At 43.7% G+C, this 23,608-nt stretch overlaps 1 protein-coding gene across 1 annotated transcript in view; it reads right to left on the bottom strand.

Moving 5' to 3' along the window:
• Positions 1 to 10,842: 10,842 nt before the first annotated feature.
• The window catches only part of LOC146863322 (uncharacterized), a 58,967-nt gene continuing 46,201 nt past the window's right edge, over positions 10,843 to 23,608 (bottom strand). The window contains exons 3-6 of the mRNA XM_085643168.1: positions 14,693 to 14,823; positions 11,501 to 11,561; positions 11,312 to 11,404; positions 10,843 to 11,221 (exon numbers count right to left, since the gene is read on the bottom strand). Of these exons, the coding sequence (XP_085499294.1) occupies positions 11,325 to 11,404; positions 11,501 to 11,561; positions 14,693 to 14,823 (272 nt within the window). The 3' untranslated portion in view covers positions 10,843 to 11,221; positions 11,312 to 11,324. The remainder of the gene's footprint in view (positions 11,222 to 11,311; positions 11,405 to 11,500; positions 11,562 to 14,692; positions 14,824 to 23,608) is intronic.

Genomic DNA, 23,608 nt, shown 5'->3' with positions numbered 1-23,608 from the left:
CCTGATGGTCCTCATGTGCTAAATGCATCAACTTTGGTCACAGTGATTCGGGGGAACAGATTTACTACCTCTCATAACAATGCCCTCACCTTGCAAACATAACTCCTCCACAACCTTGTGGAAAGGCCTGACTGCCTCAGCAAAGCGCTCTCCCTCCTCACACCTCCTCTGACCAACTCAACTACTCGCCATAGCCTCTATCCAGTCTGTCTTGGAGGCACAACTCTCCAACCCCTCCGTGGCTTTCATCACACTAACCACCATCTCATTGTGTGAGTCACTTTTTTTTCTGCCGCCTTATTGGGTAGCCTTGACAAACAATCTTCCACTTTGTTCTTCCATCTTGGGATGCATTCCACGCTACAATCAAAGTCCAGCAACCGTACCGCCAATATGGACAACCTGCAAGAACAATTTTCTGTCCCCCTTGGACCCAGAACCTTGAGTAAAGGCTTGTGATCCATCCTCAAGAATATTTTACTTCCCTAAAAAAAGGTGCAAAAGTATGATGTAGCCCAAGCCGCAGCCAATGTCTTCCACTCTATCATGGAATAGTTCCTCTCCGCCCCTTCTCCCCTATGGAGGTAGCTGTGTGCTTTACAAATGTCCTGAATTGAATTGAATTTGCCCATGTACATGTGACAGCACTGCACCTATACCAACTGCGAGGGTACCCACTATAATAATAGTTTTCAAGCCGGTCTGGAAAGGCACAAGGACTTCTGCATTGACAATGTAATTCTTGATTTGAGTGAAAGCACTTTGCTGTTCCTCATACCAAGTACATTTTCTCCCTTTCCGCCACATGACTTTTGACATTTCTGTCTTGTGGGTGAAGTCATGGACAAACTTAGAATAATCCTCTACCAAGCCCATGAAATATCTTTGTTTATTCTTGTCATTGGGTGCTTCTACATGCACTATCATACACACTAGATCAATTTTAGGCTTCACTCGTTCTCTGATCATCAAATAACCCAGGTACTGCACCTCCTGAAATAAAAACATACGCTTTTTCCTTCTTAATGTTAGCCCTGCATTACCGACCTGAGACAACACCACCCCCAGTACCCTGTTATGTATATTAATACTATCCCAAACACCAGAATTTCATCTTGAAAAATCACAACATTTGAGGCTCCAGACAACAAATTCTAAATTAGTCGATGGAAATACTTGCCGCACAACATAGGCCAAAAGGCAGCCTCTGATGTTACGAATGCAGTAAAGTTTCTGGAATCTGGGCGAAGTTGTGCCTGGTAATACACACTTCTCAGGACTACTTTTGAAAAGTATTCCTCCCCCCTGACAACGTCAAGATCAGTTCATTGATATTCGGAAGTGGAAACGAGTCCATCACTACATTTTCGTTAAGACTATGTAAGTCTACACAGAACCTCATAGAATCATCTGATTTCTCTTCTTAATGACTACAGGTGAAAGTCATTTGATGGCCTCCACGACATCTATCACATCTTCCTTGATCATTTCCTCCAGTATCTCCTTCACTTTATGCCTCACTGCGACATGTACCTTCTTTGCCATGTGCTTTTGTTGGCACTGCATTTTTCTTGGCTTAAATTTCATGCATGTACTGATTTGCGACCCCCAACCTGTTCTCAAATACTTTGTTATTTCAAAATCTCGTCCAAGTCTTTGTTGTCCACTACCATCACCTGGTTGTCTGCTCCGGGGTTAACCACTATATGCAAGTCATACTGGTGTGTCCACCCAAGGATAGGTAGCCCCCCAGCTGCCACATATACCTTACCTTAGGTCCTTCTGCCCCCAAACTTGATGGCTGCTATAATGTATCTTACCACATCAATGTTCACTCCTTAATAACCTTTTAAGACCGTACTAGTGGTTTGCAACAACACATTCAAAAATGATACCTCACTTGTGTGGCTGTCCAATGCAGAATTTGCTAAAAACGTTATCACTTAGAATTCGCTTTGCTCCTTAATCCCTATACTTTTGGCTCTTCCCGGTCACAGGCCCTTGGCCCACCCCCACAAGTGAGTTATCATTTTACTTGTGAGAACAAGGGGAACGCTGAGTGGTAGGACATTTGTGCCGGCACGTTGATCCCAACGCAAAAATGTATGGAAAAAGTGATTTTTTTCCAGCTAAATTTGAGGTTTGCAGGGTAGGGAAACATTGGGGGATCCACCACAAGCCATACCTCATTGGACTCCCCAGGGTATCTAGTTTTCAGAAATGTGTGGTTTTGGTAGGTCTCCTTAGATGGCCGCTGAGCCTGGGACCAAAAACGCAGGTGACCCCCTTGAAAAAACAGGTAGTTTTTTATGTATAGGTGGGCGCCTGTGCTTTTGGTCCCGGGTTTGCAGACATCTGGGGGAACCTAAAAAAACCTAGACATTTCTGAGAACTAGAAACTCGTGGGAATCCAGGGAGGTGTGACTTGCGTTGACCCCTCATTTTCCTTCCACAAATTCGCAGTAAACCTCAAATGTAGCTAAAAAGTCACATTTTCCTCTAATATCTGTGTAAGAAAGTTGTGGGATCACCGCACGGCACAAATTTCCTACCACTCAGCGTCCCCCTCAGTTTCCCGATAAAAATTATACCTAACTTTTGTGGATGGGCCAAGTGCCTAAGACATGGAAGAGCCACAAATGTGTAGAGATTGAGCGGGCCTGATGCGGGTCCAAAAGGGCAATTTGTTTATACGTTTTTGGGCTGACGCTACTTTGGGCACCCATACAAGTGAGGTATCATTTTTCTCGGGAGACCAAGCAGGAATGCTGGGTAGTAGGAAATTTGTGCCTGTGCGGTGATCCTACAACTTACCCACACAGAAATGTGAGGAAAATGTGACTTTGTAAGTAAATTTGAGGTTTGCAGGGGATTCTGGGTTAGAAAACGCTGGGGGATCCATGCAAGCCACACCGCCTGCCAAGAGTCAGTACACGCCCACCACCATCCACACACTCCACCAAGCGCCATCCATTCACACCGCCAGCCAAGCACCATCCACACAACGCCACTAGCCAAGTGCCATCCATGCACACTGCCACCTAAGCGCCATCCACGTACACAGCCAGCCAAATGCTATCAATGCACACAGTCAGCCAAGCAATATCCACGCACATCACCAGCCAAGCGCCACCCACGCACTCTGCCAGCCTAGCGCCATCCCCTCTCACTGCCAGCCAAACAGAGCCAGACTGGGAACAGCAACCAGCCCTAGCAGATTGCTGTTTGACCAGCCCTGGCAGGGAGGGGGCGTGCTAGTAAAAAGCACAGCTCCCGCTTTTGTTACTGGGGCCTGCTATTGCAGCACTGCTGCAAAACCAGCTCCCAGTGACAAAACCGCCCCCACGGCCAGAAAACCGTCCCCCACCCCTCCAGCCCACCGGGTGAAAGTCTGGTGCCTGCTATGACCTGTGCGGACCTGCAGCCAAGCAGCATCCATGCACACAGGCAGCCAAGCCCCAGTCCACATACACCTCCAGCCAAGCACCACTCCACGCACACCATCAGGTAAGCGCCAATCTACACACACCGTCATCAAGCGCAAATCCACCCACACCATTAGCCAAGTGCAGGTCCACACACACCGCCAGCAAAATACCAGCCAAAGGTCAGTACACGCAGACCGTCAGCCAAACTCCAGTTTACACACACAAACTCTCCCTGGTTTTTCGAGGTTTTCTGTCCCTGTTAGGGTGCAGATGAGAATAAAAATATCACTGAAATAGCCAAAATATGTGCCTAAAAAAAAGAGAGTGACCCTTGCCTATGGGGCTTCTCACTGGCATGCCCATAAACATATCCCTGGTGCCGTGTGGGCTTTCTGTCCCCCACGGGGCAGATCAGGGGCTATTGCCCCAGCTGTCTCCTGGGGGGCAGAAAGACTGTGGGATTTTTCGGGGGGGAGGGAGTGGGCATTGGCATGCCCATTTTAGGCAGCCCCCACCCCTACGTACATTAAGTCAGGGAAGATGCTGGACACTAAACATATATAATTTACTATTCCCACTCCAATTTATATTAAGTCAGGGAAGGCGCTGGACACTAAGCATATATCATTTACTATTCCTACTCCAAAATACATTGTCAGGGAAGGTGCTGGATACTAAACATATATAATGTACTATTCCCAATACCAATTATTTTATTTATTTATTTTTAAGTTTTTATATTGCGTGGACAAGACCCTTGCGGGTATCAGAGCGCTTTACAACAAATAAGGCAATAGAGGAAATAGACATTTACATAAAAAATATTGTTGGTTATATTGGTCCAAGCAATGGTAACTCTTCCAGTGTAGCAAATATCTACAAGTCTGCATCTAATAGTTCAAGTGAATTTGGCCAGGAGAATCGATTTCATTTCCTTTTTAAAGGATGCCAAGTGAGGGTTCTGCCTTGTTTTTGGGGGTAAGGCATTCCAAATCCTAGGGGCCATTCATGAGAAGGAGCGGTTATACGTTTTCTTCTTGGTAAATCGTTGTGGCTTCAGTAGAAGGTTATAAGAACTCCTGTTGGCTCTGATACCACCCAATGGTATTCATTTCTCTGCAAGTTATTGTGGTGTTTTGAGATGCAATGCCTTGTGTGTCATACAGGCTATTTACATATGTATTCTGGCCTCAAAGGGTTGCCAGTTAAGGGCACGCAGATCCGGGGAGATGTGACAGTTTCTTTTGGAGCCTGTGATTAGTCTGGCGGCTGCGTTGATTGATGCTCTTAGTGGGGCTGTCGTTGATCTGGGAAGGCCGCAGAGAGCGACACTCCCATAATCCACTCTGGGTATTTCTAGCGATTGGACTGCCTGTTTATAGTCATTACCGGGTATGAAGGGTTTCAATTTTCTTAAGGTGTTTATTTGAAAGTTTGCTCCTTTAGTTGCTGCGCTGATGTGCTTCTGCATATTTAGCTTACTATCCAGAGTTATGCCTAGCGATTTGGCAGAATCGATCATGAGCTGTTTGCCGTCTAGTGCTGTTAAGTGCTTCATCCATTCCATGATGGTGGTTGTTTGGCTGGGGGGCCCTATTAGGAGGAATTCTGTTTTTAGGGTGTTTAATTTTAAGTTGTTATTTGCCAGTCAGGTCTGTGTTTTATGGAGCGTTTAGTTGAGGGACTTGATGTCTTCCAGTGAGTTTACCTTAATTAAGAGTTGTGTGTCGTCTGCATACATGTGATATTGGACCTTTGATGAGTTAAGAAGCTTGGTGAGTGGTTCCATAAACAACTTGAAGAGTGTCGGGAAGAGGAAAGAACCTTGGGGTACTCCTAAAGTGACTGGAGTGGGTTTGGATAAAGATTGGTTGGCCTTGAATCTTTGTGATCTGTTTTGAAGGAAGAAAGTGAACCAGTGGAGAACCGTTCCCGATAGTTCCATTCTATGTTTCAGGAGGTCTAATAGATTGTCGTGTTTGACGGTGTCGAAGGCGGAGGATAGGTCTAGCAGGATTAGTAAACAGGCTTTGTTTTGGTCTAGTATTTTTAATGCGTCGTCAATTATGTGGGCCATGTTAGATTTGGTACTGTGCCCTGGTAGAAAGCCAGATTGGAATTTATCGAGATCAATGTGGCAGGTAAGTTGCGTGTGAACACATTTTTCTAATAATTTGGCCAGTAGGGCAATAGTTATTTAGGTCTGCTGGGTCAGCCGATGGTTTCTTTAATATGGGGGAAACCTGACCAGCGTTGAGAATGTCAGGGATGGTTCCTTGTAGCAGAGAGGTGTTTATAATCCTGGTCCATAGGGGCACTAAGGTCGGTAGGAAGTCTTTTAGGAGGGATGCTGGGAGTGGGTCAGCAAAGTGATTGGAGGGATTCAAGGCCGTGAGCGTTTTTAGAATAGTTTCTTCGCTGTAGAGGTTGAATGAGGACCAGTCGGCGTTGTTGAGCTTTGCATAACAACTAAGCGGGTTCCTGAGAGGGGCCCTTGAGGCGATCATGTGAGGGTTGATGAGGGCTGACAAGTCATTCAGTAGGTCTGTCTTTATGTTTTCAGTTTTATTTGTGAAATAGGATGCGAATGTCTCGCAATTGGGGAGTGTTTCTAAATTAACTTGAGGTGAGTGGGAGACACCCTTGGATTGCGCTTTGATTATTTCAAAAAGTCTTTTGGGGCGATTCTTGGATTGGTCCAGTTGATTGCTAATGAAGTCGATATTTGAGCGTCTGATTTTTCTGTAATGGTTGTTTCTCGTCCTTCTGAGTAATTTGAGGTGAATAGAGGAAGGAGCTGCTCTCCATTGACGTTCAATTGTTCTTAGTGCTCTTCTGTCATCATTTAACCTACCATCATACTATGGGTTTGAGTCTTTACTGGAGATACTTTTCAATTGAAGTGGAGCTAAATTGTCTAATAACTTGTTCATAGATTGGAAGTAGTGATTAGTCAGATCGTGGACGTCATGTAAACTGTCAGGTGGGGGCGTTAGGATAGGGCTAGCGGTTGCAAGTGAGATAGGATTGACATTTTTAGGTTTCTTTTCCAGATTTTCATTCTCTTAGGTTGGACGTAGAGTAGTTTAACTGGTTCATTGCTATGGAAAGTGATGATGTGATGGTCAGACCAATCACATGAGAGGATCGATTCCAGTTGGGTGGAGTCCGCTTCGGAGATTACTAGATCTAGGGTTGAGCCTTTTTCATGTGTAGGGCTGTCACAAATTTGGGATAGGTTAAGGTCAGTCAAGAAAGTTTTGAGGCTATTGACCTCAGGGTCGTCACGGTCATTCCAATGGAGGTTGAAGTCCCCTAGGAATATCTGTGTGTTCTGGTGTCCGGCATTTGTGGCTAGGATATCCATTATGTGTTCAATAAAGGTAAGGTTGATTCCTGGTGGATGGTAAAATGAGTGGAGTGAGCATACTGGGTTGTTGTTATTAGAAATTTCTAGACATAAGTATTCACAGGAGGAGAAAACCGGGGAGATGAGATGTTTCACAGAGATGTAGTTCCGGTGAACGCAGGCAATACCACCTCCAAGCCTATCAATTCTATCTAGTCTTGTGGTGTGATATTTAGGGGGGACTAGTATGTCTAGGATGGGTGAGGATGAATCGTTAAGCCAAGTTTCCGTTAAGATTGTGAGGCCAGGTTTGTTGGTTAGTATGAGGTCAGCTATCACAGCTGCATGATGTGAGGCCGACCTACAGTTTAGTTGGATACATTTTAGCCGTACCTTGGTAGGTATAGTGTTGGGGTCTTGTAAGATGGGAACTCACTTGAGGTTTTTTCACACATACCTCTGGTAATGTGTCTCGTGGCTCTATCGGGGATGGGAAAGATGGATTGGATAGAGCACAGTATCAGTGAGTTATCAGTGTGCGCAGAGAGGAGGGGTGGAGTTGGGGGCTCGTAGGAATGTAATAGAGAGGTTAGTTCATGCGGTGATAGTGAGTTTTTTATTCTGAACGGGCGGGATAAGGCATTGTGGTTAGGAACTGTTTTCCATCCAGGAGGTTTATGAATCATGGAGCTAGTGTGTGATTGTTGGAAGAATTTCGCGTGTGGTTTTGGTTGTATTAGGATCAGGTCATGTAAAGCTTGGATGTCATCTTTGATTTGTTTTAGAGATAGTAATATCTCCTCGAGTCTAGGGTCAGGAGTCAAAGTTAACTTATTCATCGCCCGGTCTGTCGGTAGGTGAGGGAGGGTTACTAGTCTGGGTTCCTGGGGCGAGAGGTGAAGTGGTCCGATAAATGGCTGTTTTTCGGTGTGGTGGTCCATAGAAAGGAGGGAGGTAGATAAGGGGTGTCAAGGGGTAATGTTGTGTGCTGTAGGGGAAGAGGCGGTGAGGTTCGACGTGAGGGGGAGAGTGGGGTCGAGTTTGTAGTGGAGATGCTGGGCATTATATAAACTTTTGTAAGATGCTACACACCAAACATATGTAATTTACTATTTTTAAATATATATTGTATTGTAAAATATTAATATTTTTAAACATATATTTAACAATATATGACACATATAAATATTAATATTCAAATTATTATTGTAAAATTCTCCATTTTATTTTTATTATTATTACCAAATTAAAATATATAATCGAATAAAACCAAAAAAAGTTACTCTCATTAATAAATAACAATATTAACATAAATATTGATTTTAAAAATTTGTAAAATAAAAAAATACTCAAATGTATCCCCTATAAACACAACATCCTACTACTCCAATAATTAAATGTAATCAAAAATGTTGAAATTGTGGACATTTTTGTTTAATTTTTTTTAAAAAACACTCACCACCCTTAAACACTATAAACCCAACATTACCCCATAAAAACATTTCTATAAATTGTTTACATTTTCAAAAGCAAATTAACATTTTTTTTTAAACTCTCCTCCCTTATCCCCTATTTATCCAACATCCCATTCCTAAAAAAAAGTCTACATTCATTTATAATCTTGAATTAATATTTAAAATGTATTCCATTTTTTATAAAACACTCCCAACCCTTATCCTCAATTAACACAACATCCCGCTCCTAAAAAAAATTGTACAATCATTTAAAATTTTAAATTCATATTTAAATTTTCTGCATTTTTTTTTAAAACACTCCCCACCCTTATCTCCTATTAACCCAACATCCTGCTCCTAAAAAAACTTGTACATTCATTTTAAATTATAAAATAATTTTTTTAAATGTTTACAAAAATGTTCAAAACACTCACCACCCTTATCCCTTATGAACCCAACATCCCGCTCATAAAAATTATTATACAATTTAAAAATATATGTTTTTGACAATTATTATAAAATTTAAAAACATGTAACACAATAAAAAAATACTAAATCAATATATTTTAATGACGATATTTTAACAAACGATATTTCTTACAACACACAAAATCGATATTATATACATAGAGATTTTTAACATCGATATTTTGTACAAACGATATTTTCAACTCAATATTATGTCAAGTCGATATTTAAAACTCGATATTCTGACCACTTACCGCCCCATCTGCCCCCCAGGGGGGGGAGAAAGATTGGAATTTTGTTGAGGGTGGTGGGGGCATTGGCATGCCCATCTTGCGCAGCCCCCACCCCTAAATCAAATTTTAAAAAATCCCCGGCTTCTAGTGGGCTTTCTGACATCCCGGGGGGGCTGATTGGGGGCTACAGCCCCCGGGGGGGGGGGCAGAAGACTGCAATTTTGCGGGAGTGGGGGAACCCAGCCCTAAATCAAATTTTAAAAAATCCCTGGCTTTTAGTGGGCTTTCTGCCGCCCCGGGGGGCTGATTGGGGGCTACTGCCCCCCAGAGGGGATAGAAAGACTGGAACTTTGCTGGGGGCGGTGGGTGGGTGCATTGGCATACCCATCTTGGGCAGCCCCAACCCCTAAATCGAATAAACAAAAAACATCCCCGGCTTCTAGTGGGCTATCTGCCCCCCCCCCCCCGAAAGTCTGTAACTGCGCAGGGCTGGGGGCATTGACATTTCCATCTTGAGCAGCACCCACCACTACATTGAATGAAAAAAAAATCCCTGCCATCTAGTGTGCCTTTTGCCCCACTCGGGGCAGATAAGGGGCTACTGCCCCCATCTGCCCCACAGGGGGGGTAAGAAAGACTGATTTTGCCAATTATTTTTGGGGCGAACAAAGGCCCTTGCCCAGGGGGCCGCTCCCCCCTCCCTGGTGCCTAGTGGAAGGTTCCCTCCTGGGGCGATCCCCAAGCAGGGATCCACTAGGGAGGGGTACCATTGGAAAGGGGAGTTTCGCCACTTTCCAACGATACCTCTCCTGACTTTCTACATGCTCAGGGGGCTGAGATAGCTCCCTGAGCACATAGAAAGTGAAACTAAAATGAGACTATCGGCTCATTTCAGTTTAGGTTTCTATGAAATGACGTCAGCGCAACATGCGCGCTTATCGTCATTTTACAGAAACCAAAAATACAGCCTCAGGAGCTGGTAATCCCTCTGGTGTCTGCACCTGAAGGATTCCCTGTGTCATGGCGTCGGATGCGCGGGAGCCATCCGATGCACATGAGTATCTATGCGTCGGACGGCTCCCGCACGTCTAACGCATGGAAGGGGTTAAAATAAATACATAAATGTAACAAAACAAAAAAAAATTGTTTTAAGTACAACACCCTTGAAAGTCTGGATTTGTACAATACAACTTTAAATCTCTATATATTATCTTCCTTATACATGTATACCCTTTTTATGTTGTTATGTGCCTATATATTTATTAATTTAGTCCTACTGTAGAAGAAAAAAACACATTAGACTCTCTGCAATGCACTACTCTGTTTCACCCTCTATCTCGCGCAATATATCCTCTACCTCCACTCTATGACTCATCCCAAACCGCATTGTACTAGTATGAACTCTGAAATAAACCTTTCTAGACTCTTCTCCCCTCTATCCCTCCTTGGCTCACCCAAAACCTAATTTTACTACTATGATCTCCCAAACAACCCTTTCTAAATTCTTCCCTTCTGTATCCCTCCTTTGACTCATCCCAAACCTCATTTTACTACTGTGATTTCTCTCATCCCTTTCTAGAGACTCTTCCCGCCTCCATCTCTCCTTTTACCCATCCCAAACCTGATCTTACTACTATGATCTCCCAAATAACACTTTCTAGATTCTACCCTCTTCCATCCCTCCATTAAACTATTCAATCAAACTAACAAACTCGCATGTCCACTTTTCAAATTAATATATAATTCCCTATGCTAATCCACCACTAATCCTTTGTGGTAGCATGCTACTCGCCGTAAAGCGTTTTGATGCTTCGTCAGGAGTAGCAAAAGCAAAGAACAATGGTTCTGTCGGGAAGTAAGCAAACTTGCTTGGACATATACTGAATACACTTGAGAGCTGTACGGGACACACACAGACCCAAAGAAACAGAAATGAATTCGTGTTGCTGGATGGAATAGTATTAATTATTGTATGGAAAACACCGAAGTGTTTACAGGGTGACCCAACCAGAATACACATACAAAATGAAACAATTGGTGAAACAGTGATTACTTGAACAAAAAAAATCACATATAACAGATATATACAATGGACAATACATAGAAATAATAAACAATCAGATCCAGCTTGAAGTACATAAGCCACTGTAGGCTGTAATTTCCTTGTTCTATATGTGGATTTGCACGGAAGCATAGGACAGGTAACGTCGACGTTTCGACCCAATATGGTTGTGCCAATTAGTATGCATCAAAGGGGGTCTTCATCAGGACAAGGAATAGGTTGGGGACCTGTAAGCGCAAAGAGTTTGGTGTCAGGGCAATGTGTGCGTCACATGTGAAGGAAATGGTTAAATTCCCTTGTGCGGCAGAGTAGCTCACCTGGGAAAACGATTTAATTAATTGGAAATAGATTCCTCGTCTCTCTTATGCAGGAGGCCGACATCAACTTTGGTAGTGAATTATGCACAAATTCTGCAAAAATTAAAGAGGAGGGGCTGTTGCACGGATTAAACAGACTACGTGTCATCGTAATTAAAGTATACCCGGTTTTAAAAGAAAAGCACGTACCTGAAGGACGGTAATTTCGATTTGAAAAGAAAAGTGGTGCTGTCACGACAATCGCCACGTACTGCGGACAAAAAGGGGGGGACTATGATTAAGGTTGCCAAGGAAGTTAAATTAGAAGGGGTAATAATCGCTTGCGAGATATCTATGGACATATGTACACATTTATACATCAACAAATGCAAGGAACAGCATAAAATGAGCTGTTTCTAGTACATGTAAGGGGCTGTCATACCCCCAATGTTACCACTGAAAAAATGGGGGGACGAACCGGTGGCAGTTAGACAATGGTAGCAGAATCGTTTAACATGGAAACTTGGTTAAAAAATGCCGAACGCTGGGAAGCAACATTAGGTAGAGCAATTACGGCACAGTGGTTTCACAACATCGTAGTGAAACTAAGTGAAAGAACCATGACGTTAGTGAAACAATTTACAAGGAGTTAAAAATGCCGAACGCTGGGAAGCAACATTAGGTAGAGCAATTACGGCACAGTGGTTTCACAACATCGTACTGAAACTAAGTGAAAAAACCTTGACGTTAGTGAAACAACTTACATGGAGTCCGCGAACTGGACGTCTTTATCCGTCAAAGGCTCAGCTGCAACTGACAGCGAGCGCTCGCTAGGGCCGACTATATGACGTGTTCAAATAGGCCGTGTACGTGCGGGGACCTGAACTCGTAGGCAGATCGGGAAAACCCGGAGTGGATTAGTCGGGAATGAACTCGTAATGAGTGAAGGAAGAGGGATGAGCTTGTACAATATGAGGGACCCAAAAGGCAGGGGACAATTTTACACAGTGCAAATGAGAGCCGATCGTGCAAACGTCTCTTTCAGGACTTTTCAAGTGTAATATTTATACATTGCAAACGAAGTTTCATAGATCTCAACGTGGGATTTCCTCACACTGTGCTTATCAATGAGCTTTTTAACATAGTCAAACTGCAAAGCAAATACGGGCCATGATATTACATGCGTACGAAGATACCAATGTTTCAATTATACAAGTTATCAAACATAACGTGTAAAAATGTCATAAAATACAAAATGGAATATCCCACAGTGGACATGACAATATCCCAAACGATTGGACTGCACGGTATACATTATAGTTTCATGATGTACATTATTACAATAACATGACGATGATAATGACATATGACGTATAAAACAATGTCAACATGTTATGCTAATAAAAAATGTCAAGTTCATATATATGCTGGGATTGCAAGAGGAAAAGATCCAAGTAATATGTCTTACTCAACCAAATGGCATACAAAACAAATGAAGAGGTAAGGAAAATGACCAGCAGTGAAATTAGAGCTTACTCATTTGCAAATAAGTCTCCTCATGTTCATTCAGACCCGAATTGGTTGCATCAAGGAGATGGATCCAACGACATTCCTTATAATTAAGAGAAGTGCCCATGTTACCACCCCTTCTGTGTAGTGTGATTTTTTCTAAAACCCACCACTCCAGTTCTTGGTATGTGTGTCGTGCGTTTGTGTAGTGTTCAACTAGTGGTGCTCCTAGTGATTTGCACTTGATCCTGCTCTGATGTTGTTGGATCCTATTTTTGACTTTTTGGGTAGTTTGACCTACATATATCATTTGGCATGGACATCTGATGGCGTAAATCACGTTTTGGCTATTGCAGTTGGTAAAGTGATTAAGAGAATAGGTCTTTCCATAGTGATTAAAGCTGATTCCAATCATGGTATATTCACAGACCTTACAATGACCACATTTATGATGTCCTAGGATCTGTGGTAGTTGGAGCAGAGATTTTATGTTTGGTGTGGGTGGTGGTTCTAGATATGAGGATACAACGAAGTCCTTGATATTTTGTGGAAGGATGGCCAGTCCGCGTGCAGGAGGGCCATGCTCACTAACATGCTGCCCAGGACCCCGCTTGATGAGAACGTACCCCAGTAACACTGGACCCGCAGTGCCGTCTTAACGCATGGGCACGCTGGGCAGTTTCTCTGGGGCCCCACGAGCATATGGGCCCCATGCAGATCTGCATTTAACATACATTTTCTGTTGAACATTTTTATTCCTATGAGTGGTTGTGTAAGCAGAGCCCAGCGCACTGTTTGCCTGGGAGCCTATAATGTTGTTTAGACGGCCCTGTGGAACCTGGGTGGTGCAGAGAAGTGGCTGGTTTGTCTACATGAAACCAACATGTCAAACAGCCTATATCAAGGATGTAGAGACGACCAGAAGAAGGATGCGAGATGGGCAGTGCAGTATGTCACACACTCTCCTCTCTTCCGCCACTCATCATCTCAGCATATTTTTAGAGGAACTTCAAGTGCATCAATTAAGGACTGGTGTCCCCAGAAGCACGGCTTTATTAAAGAGTGTATCATATCATTCCAGCAGGCTCCTCAAGTAGAACGTACAGTACAGATGATATGGTTGAGTGAAACCTGTCATCATGATGATGTCATTGTGTGTAATAATACGGATTGCATCATCATATCAATAGCCCCCAACCACTCTCTAGAGCTTTAACATTGTCAAGGCTTCCAGAGTTATGAGTCATGGATGGCCAAATTATGTAGCAAGCGTATCTAAATTATGTGAGACAAAAAACGTATTATTTGGTATTTTTCGAGTCAGTATCATTTTTATTTATTAGAGACAGAAGCAACATTTTTGGTGCAATCTGCAGATGTTGGAATTTATATGGCAAATTATGTGGCAAATGGAGCACATTCAATATTATGTGGTAAATGTGTTACCAGATAATCGCATAGGTCTACTTACCTTCGCCATTTCCCAATGTTTTATGAGCAATTTATTTAAGAAGGGTCAACAAAGCCTAAACATTCTAATTCTGATCAGTAGCTATTATTAGCTGCACCTAGAATAAAACAGCGTTTTCAAGCTAAATGCCCCAAAATAAACATGTCGTTTAAAAAATGTATAACGGGACCCGGTACAATTGGGTCATATATTGGCATCTCTAGGTTCTGATGGCACAAACTCGCCAGCCTTTGACTTCGTGGTTTATGATGTTGCCAGAACCCTTTGAAGGCAAAATTGGACTATATTGCAAAATTACTTAATGTATTCTCTATATATATGGGTATGGATAAACATGTGCATATAGAATACATGCATGGAAATATGTAAAATACAAGTAGTTGTGCAGTTCAGCTGGCTCACCAAAGCCAAGGCTACTGTACCTTGAAAGAGCCGGGAAGCGGCGAGGCATCGCGAGGGCCAATGGGAAGCCAGGCCGAGGGGGTCCCGGGAGGCGACTGATGGTTTCCCTCCAAGTGTTTTACATGAAGTCGAAAGTTCAACTCAACTTTATCTGGAAGGAATAAAAACGAAGACAAGTCACGATGTGGGAATCTCGGGCTTGTGATGAAAATGGAAGGCGCCACCCTATAAAGCAAGCCCGCCCAATGGGAAGCAGATGGCCGCCTGTTCCCGCGCGCAGCCGGCCCGCTTTCAATTACCCCAGAATTAGAGCCCTAATGAGACGCAAAGCAGGATTATTTTACTTGACATGGAGCCCCCCTTATGGATCAGTAGCAGATCTGGAGATGACATCTTAGATTGCTTCCCAAAACAATGCTAATCAGGTTTTACTCGTCGGCTAATTGGGGTCTGTAGAGGAGCTTGTAATGAGACCCCTGACCCTCACCGGCGGTGTTTCTCGCCCACCTGACGACTACAAATTGGGCTCTGGTCGTTTTCTGCCTGTTAAAAAAAGCTCCCCATTACGTACAACTTTAAGGCAACTTTTTTTCTGAGTAGCAGTGCGCGCGAGCCGAGTCCTTAATTATTGAACAACTAGACCGCAAACCAGACTAGTTAAAACAGGCATAATGAATATGCCCCAGCCGCTTTAAGCACATTAGTGAGCCAATCTAGCAAACGTTTAATGCTTCCTTGTGGGCCTCCCCCCCACCTGTACACACCTGCTTATCACCGAGCCATACAGAAATCCTGCTTCACAGAATGGGAATTTGTATGCGGAAATTCACTTAGGTTGTAGGAGCGGTTACAAATGGCGCTGGTAGTGACAAAAAAGTTTATTTGCTGTTTCCTAATTATGGAACACAAAGATACTTACTCCTACTTGGAGGAAGGTGTACATGTAGAGTAGGAAAGGGAAGGCGCGCGTTGCATCTGAATGTCATTTGTTTTCTTGAAGTCTACGAAATGTTGAGAGATAACACAGAACCTTAACCAGAACAACCCCCTGAGAAAGTATACAGAAGTTGTAAAAGGAACAGGTTACCTTCAGAAGTAAATGTATAATATGTTAAATTATAACATGATAGGACTTTTGAGTAATGGTATGTTACTTTATGGCAGGCTGTGCATGACAATAGCTGATGGAGTAAGACAGATGCCAACAGCAGCCCTGAGGCCAGTGAGCCAGTGACGTGTCAGGAATGTCAGACCAGAGGCAAGACCTGAGTATCTATTCTCTTTCCAACAATACAGCATCCCTTTTCCGACTCAGACGTCTTTTCATCTCAATAGGGATTCAGACACAGAGAAGGGGCTTTGTGGGACTTTTATCACCCCAGTTGATATCTAGGTGCTAGGTTAGCGCATGGGCGTTCAGGTTCCCAAACCACTCTTTCAATATTTAACTTATGGGGCTGAAAAATTAGGTTTGTGTGATTTGATTCATTGTTGCACCAAACAAATCTCTTTCTTAAAGGAGTGATTAAGAACTCGAGTGTGTAGTGGGATTGGTTTTGTGTTTTGTTACCTAATCTAAGAAATCTTATGCAATGTATGTGTCCCAACTTTCTGAGTGCTGTTGGCCAAGATATTCCATTTTGTCAATCGACCAAGAGTTTAGCAGAATATTTATGGGATTCCAAATTGATCAGTTACCTCCAAAAGGACATTTTGGGATTATGGTGTGTATTACCAACCACTCAATGGCGATCTTGGGTCTTTTTTCTTACTTAAGAGACTCCTGACCTTATTCTAATGAACATAAATACTGTTTATCAAGCTATTTTAGCAAATTCCAGTAAGCAAATGGTGAAATGTTATATTTTTTCACAGGATACAAATAGAGAGTTAATGTGTCAAGATTTTTACGCCTGGTATTTTCTAAACGTATAAAATGATAATAATATTGTATAGTTTAAGGTTTGTTTATACATCAAATAAACTATTTTATAAACTAAAGGCTATCTCAAAACCCACCACCCAAACAACAAGATTCCAACCCATAGTAGGCTTCCACAATGTGCGCATTCCTGCTTTTTGTCCAAAAAGGTTGCCCAAAAATTCAGATGCCTCTAGCACAACTACTTCCTGTTGTGGTAGAGGTTTTATGATTGTGCTGGTACTGTGGTCACCCACAGCAGCCTAGGGTACCACTGATAACTCTGTATCATAAGGACTAGAACAATAGTTCCAGCAGTTATGGTATCACCACATTCTCGAACCACCTCCAACCTGTGGGAGGGGAGCCCAAGCAGGGTTTGAAGACAGTATCCTGACCCTTCTGGGGCAAAGAAACGATAGACAGCTGTGCGATATTGGCTTATTGGATGAGGGGGTGAAACACCACTCAAGCAACAACCACAATCCTTGACAGAGTGAACCACAAAAAGTCACTAAATTAACCTCTGCTCAACCATCTGGTAGCTTGCCACAAAAGTAGTAAGGCTTAACCAAGAGGCAATGTGTAAAGCAATTATGCAGCACGCAATCAGTAACAAAGTGAAAACACAACACACAAAAAATTGCACACCAATTTAAAAAATAAATAAATAAATAAAATGATTCCAGAACAACAAAAGTCCAGGACCTAAGGGGCACCTCTTGGGGATCAGGACTCCCTCCAGCAGAAGCCAGCAGCAGGGAAGAGGCAGGTCTATTTGAGTCTGATACAGGACAGGTCTCTTGAGCTTGTTATGTAGCTCAGAACAGGAGGCAAGTCAGCTTGCCCCTGGAGTCTCTCTGGTGGTTCTGGGTTCAAGCAGCAAGTCCTATCTTCCTTCCTCAGGCAGCAGGGCAGTCCTTTTTGCACCAGGGCAGTCCTTCCAACACCAGGGAAGCAGAGCAGTGTTTCGTATGAGTCTTCCATAGAAGTGATCTGAAGAGTTGGTCCAAGGGTTTAGTATTTATACCTGGTGACAGCTTTGAAGTGGGAGAAACTTCTAAACTTACCCCACATCTGGTTCTGGAATTTCCTTCCTTACCAGGTACAACATCAGCAAAATGCAATCATGGAAATGGTCAGGGATGGGTCAGGCTTATCCATCTTGACTTCTGAAGTCAACAGAGCAGATCCTTAACCTGAATGTCTTATGATTTTGGACAGTTGGTATGAGGCCACGGCGTGGCTCCCGAGCTGTCTTTATTCTTGCAGTGGCACTCACAATGGTTCTTCCATTCAGCTGAACTTTGTGCTGTAGAAAGGTCACAACTCCAGTCAGGCACATTCTAGTTCCTCGTGTAGGAAGGTAGGTCTCCCTTTATTCTTCACGCCCAGCAGCAAGGAAAGCTCCAAAGGTGTTTCCCAGAATTAAACCCAGTCTCTGAGGAACAATGGCAACCATGCAGAGTACCCCTTCTGGACCAAGATCTCCCTTCCTTACATGGGCTTGTATGGCTGCTCTGTGTACAGTTGACATTTGCAAAGTATTGGCGTGGGGATCTGGCACATGCACTCCACTGGTGGTCAAGGAGAAACTGACAGAACCAACCAGAGCGCTTACTACTTTTGAAAGATCGGAAGCTCCTCCAATCCATTCCACAGGTGGCATTTCTCCCTGTGTTACTAGCCAGATTTGTGGATTTCCTGGACAGTGTCCAGGTTGAGGACATTTTGGGCATTTCCTGTATAATGCGTATTTACATTCTTCTGGAGAATAGGAGATGGTCACAACACAGGGCACAGTAAAAGAGTGGGTTTCAGTCAAGGAGGGGGAACTACATACGTAGTGCAGGAGGGGCTGGGAGAAAGCAGGTGAACACAAACACACGCACCTTCATGGAGTTCTTCCACAAAAAGAAAATAATAGATTCCAGATGGCAAGCAGTGGCAGGACACAAGTACTTTGGACATGCTCCAGGTGAGGGTCAAATACAAGAAGAGAATGTGAAGCCCAGATGGCTAAACAAATTTGAAGTAAGCAAATTGGAGTAACAATGACGCTAACCAATGGTGAGCAATAGATATGCTCTATGCCCACTGTAAGCTAACAAAATGTTTCCCAAGCGACGGCACATGCGCTGTCTCAGGCGAGACCTTAAAAAGGAAATAGCCAACTAATGCAGCATACGCATAATCTACAGTGGACTCAAGCACTCTCCAGTCCAATGATTGCATTCGAATACCCACATATTCCAAAGACATTGTTCATACATGATCCACACATGATAAAGGCCAAGCTCCAGGCTGAATGGGCCTTTTACAAGAGTCACCCATGAGGCATTTTCCCACAGAGGAACAATTAAAGGGTTCTGCCATCCTAACTGTATTCATATTACCATCTCCATCAGTCACCACATAGCCTGTGTTGAGAAGGCAGTACCCACTCTCACTCAAATGCAGACACTTGTTGGTTGTACCACTCCCACAAAAGTCAAAGCGTGCACCTCGAGTGAGCTCTGTCTAGCTCGCTTCTCGAGCCTACTTGGGACAACACACAGGACTATTCAGCAATATAAAGTTTTTCCAAACCATTTAGAGGACTTTCTTACCAACATATTTACTTTTAATTTTTTAGAAGATGGTCTTTTTTGGCAGAGAAAGCGAGTGACTGAACATTGCCTGCTTGCTGATCAATAAAGGTAGGATGTAATAAATATACGTTCCAAATTGCAAAGGGCAAGCAACTCAGTTGTCAAGTCTGAGTTTCCCTAGGAGGAGCCTGAAATTTCACTCCGCTTATCTTAACATAAAAACAAGACCGATTGACATTGCCAATGCTTGTTTAAATTAGTCTTCCATGTCTGTCAAGATTGATGTTGTATCTTCCACATTTGTGCTGCAGTTTTTATAGTGACCACAAGGTGTCATTGAAATGCAGCAAGCTGGTATTGTTTAAATGTGACTTTATTCTTAGATGCAATGCTGCGTCGTTCGGAGCGGAACAAATGGCGAATCTACTGATGGTGAAACCAAAAAGCTCCTGTGGACGGGTAAAATACACAAGGGTGGAAAGCCACAAATAAGAGCAAAGCAACTTGTCATGAAAGACATCCAATCCTGGGAAATGTTTACTCTGTGGAGTATTGAATACAATTGGTTGACAGCTGGTAAAACTAGAGCCACATGTTGCACAATTGTTACATCAATTACCCAAAAAGTCATGGTTCTCAACGAGAACGCATAAAGCTATTATTTGTTTGTTGTGTATGCATTGCTTATTTGCTAACCTTTTTTCTTTTTAGCACAGTTACTCCCTCTCTGCAGCATTGGTGACTCTTAGGTTTTGGGTCTCATGTGGACACTGTAAATGCTTATTTATATTTATTAACTTTATTTCAATTTACTGTAGACAAACCATCACCAGCAAATTAACAGTCTTGATTAATACCCCTCCTAAATAGACACACATTTAACCCAACCACCCCAACTAAGAGCCAAATTGCAAGACTCCCTTTGAACTAAAATGGCTTTGAAAAAGTGGTTACCACCTACCTCCAGTTTCACATGGAATCCCACATGGAATCCTTGTTGCAAACTGCTAGGCTTCCGTCCATTCAAATCTAAAATCATAGACATGGGCTCCCGCAGCATGTGGACCTAAAATCACAAACATGTCCTTCACAGCTTGCAGACCTAGAATCACAGACATGGCCTTCCGCAGCATGTGGCCCCAGAATAACAGACATAGCTTCTTGCAGCATGCAGACCTAGAATCACAGACATAGTTTCCCGCAGCATGTAGACCTAGAATCACAGACATAGCTTCCCGCAGCATGCAGACATAGCTTCCCACAGCATGCAAACCTAGAACTACAGACATGGCCTCCTTCAGCTCGGGGTGCAAGGGAGCTTTGCTCCGCCAGTGGAGTTTGCAGAGTTTTGCCCACTCCGGGCTCCGCTTGGAGCATGGAGTTTGGCAAAACTCCACCAACCACCCAAATGGAATGAAGGATCCAGCGTCCCTTTCGGGGAGACAAAAGGCTTGGCTGGCATGTGGTCACCATGGAGACGCTCTGGCAATGTATCCCGACTGCAATTGACCGTTGGTTTTCCCTTCGCCAGTGCCCCGCTCACTTCCTGTTCCTCCTCACGGGCACGGCCTGGACGAGGTAGTGCCGGAAGAGAGGAGTCACTCCGTAGCCTGCACCACACGAACTGCGAAGGAGGAACACGGTCTCGGCCGTCGCCCATGCCCTACTCTGCTTCACCCTGTTCTGTGTGCTGGACTGCTGGCTGGGCATCACTGTTTTCGGGGTCACATGACTCATGAGCAGTGGCTGCAGCAACAATTAAGGTAAGAAAGAAAGCCCAGCAGCTCATACATACTGCCACCGCTCACTGTAAAAGAAAAACTGGGACTTGGAAAGAGCTGAACTGCTGCTGTTCCCTTTGAGTGCTGCGCGAGCACTGGTGCCAGACATGTGCTTGGTGCTTTCAAGCAGTCGATGCTGCACATGCACTGGTGTTGAGCGTGTGTTTGGTGCTGTCAAAGAACTCAATGCTGCACTTGCACCGATGCTAGGCATTTGTTCAGTGCAGAGCAAGCAAGTACTCAATAGTGCACATGCTTCTGGTGCCATACATGTACACTTCTTTCATTTATATAGTGCAAGCCAAGTACTTGATGGTGCACATTCACCCAATTGCTGCACATGTACTCGGTGCAGTGCAACAGTACGTGATCCTGCAGGTGCACCTAGTGCCAGAGCTGGACATGTCCTTCTTTGGTGCAGTGTGCACTCGGTACCGTAACTATAACAAAAGTCAGCGTAGAGTGAGTTCTCAAGGCAGCACATGCCCTAAATGACTGGGATATTTTTGGTAGAAGTAGACTGGGTGGCACTCCGACACACGTGGAACTCCGTAGAATTCCACAGTTTATAGGCAACTCCAATGAATTCTGCGTAGTAGAACTCCGCAAGCTCAGCCCACCCCTACTCACAGCATGCAGACTGAGAATAACAGACATGGCCTCTTGCAGGATACGGACCTAGAATCACAGACATTGGCTCCCACAGCATGCAGACCTAGAATCACAGACATGAGCTCCAGCAGCATGTGCACCTAGAATCACAGACATGGCCTTTTGCAGCAGGTGGACCTAGAATCACAGACATGGGCTCCCATGGCATGCAGACCTGGAATCACAGACATGGCATTCCACAGCATGCAGACCTAGTAATAGAGACATGGCCTTTCGCACTATGTGGGCCATGTAATACAGAGATGGACTCCTGTAGCATGCATTCCTTGAATCACAGACATGACCTTCCATAGCATGCAGACCTAGACTCACAGACATGACCTCTCGAGGTATGCAGATCTAGAATCACAGGCATGGCCTCCCACAGCATGCAGACCTAGGATCACAGGCATGGCCTTTCGCACCATGTGGACCTAGTAATACAGACATGGACTCTTGCAGCACATGGACCTAGAATCACGGACATGTGCTACTACAGAATGCAGCATTAGAATCACAGACATAGCCTTCCATAGCATGCACTCCAAGAGTAACAGACATGGGTCCCACAGCCTGCAGATCTAGACTCACAGACATGGCCTCCTGCAGCCTGTAGACCTAGAATCACAGACAGCATACAGGCCTGGAAGCACAGACATGGGCTCTCACAACATGCCAGCCTAGAATCACAGACATGGCCTTCCGCAGCATGCTGACTTAGAATCACAGACATGAATTCCTGAGGCATGTGGACCTAAAATCACAGACATGGCCTCCTGCATCTTGCTGATCTGGAATCACAGATATGGCCTCCCTCAGCATGTGGACCTATAATCACTGTGTAGGGCTCATGCAGCATGGTGACCCCGAATAACAAACATGGATGTTACATCATGCAGACCTAGAATTACAGACATGGCCTCCGGCAGCATGCTGGCTTAGAATCACAGACGTGGCCTTACCAGCATGCGGACCCATAATCACAGTGAAGGGCTCATGCAGCATGGTTGCCTAGAAAGACGCACATGTCCACCTGCATCATACTGACCTAGAATCACAGATATGGGCTCCCGCAGCATGCTCATTCTATTAAAACTCTGTGACACCATCAGGATTTCTGCTTTTCTAATGTTCATGTGCTGTGTACTCTCTACTGATGTGTACAGGACCACTGAGAGGTCACCAACTAAATGCCTAATCTCATTTGGACTTAAACAAACCACCACCATATCATCTCCAAAAGCTAAGCTTAGCTTTATCTCATTCAAAAATAACCTGCATAGAATTTGAATAGTTTATATGTCTTATTGTGTTTGTCAAGTCAAGAATTCTTTATTTCGGCCAATATGACCATAAAAGCAAAGGTAAAAAAACATACACCAAATTTCATACATATAAATTTCAAAGGTAAAGTGCATGTGCAATATCAAAGAATTCCATTTAAAAATTATAAAATGCAATAATTACATTAAAATAAACATTAGCAACATTTGGGGTTTAAAGAAAAGGAGGGGTTGATACCAATATAAGGTCACAGAAAGTTGATGGAGTGATCAGATTAAGCAGAGCCTGGTTTTAAAATAGCTCGGCGCGCACACCACATGGAGAATAGGTATCGGGAGACAGAATATACAAAGGGCATACTAGTATCATATTTTAAAATCCTATAGGCTTCCGCACAATGGTTTGTTCCAAGGTTTCTACATATCTGTACTAGCCATCGGCGTCTAGCCTTCTTGTATGTCGGGCAAAAAACTGTACATGTTGAGCTGTCTCCGAGATGTGGTTGCAAGCTGGACAACCCTGAGAGTTAAAGTGCCCCCCCCCCCAGTTATTTGTGAAGGTGCGAATCAGCAATGCTCTGTGCCTGGATGACATCGAGAACAGGTTCTAGGCTATATTGCTCTTTAATCTCTAAGAAGGATGCGGTCATTGTACCAGTTACGGGATTCCTCTTTAACTGATTAATTTTGTAATCCCTAAAAATCTGTG

This window comes from Triturus cristatus, chromosome 2_2, assembly GCF_964204655.1.
Source record: "Triturus cristatus chromosome 2_2, aTriCri1.1, whole genome shotgun sequence".
NCBI lineage: Eukaryota > Metazoa > Chordata > Amphibia > Caudata > Salamandridae > Triturus > Triturus cristatus.
Note: the sequence above shows the minus strand (reverse complement) of the source record. Positions and strands in the feature narration are given on the sequence as shown.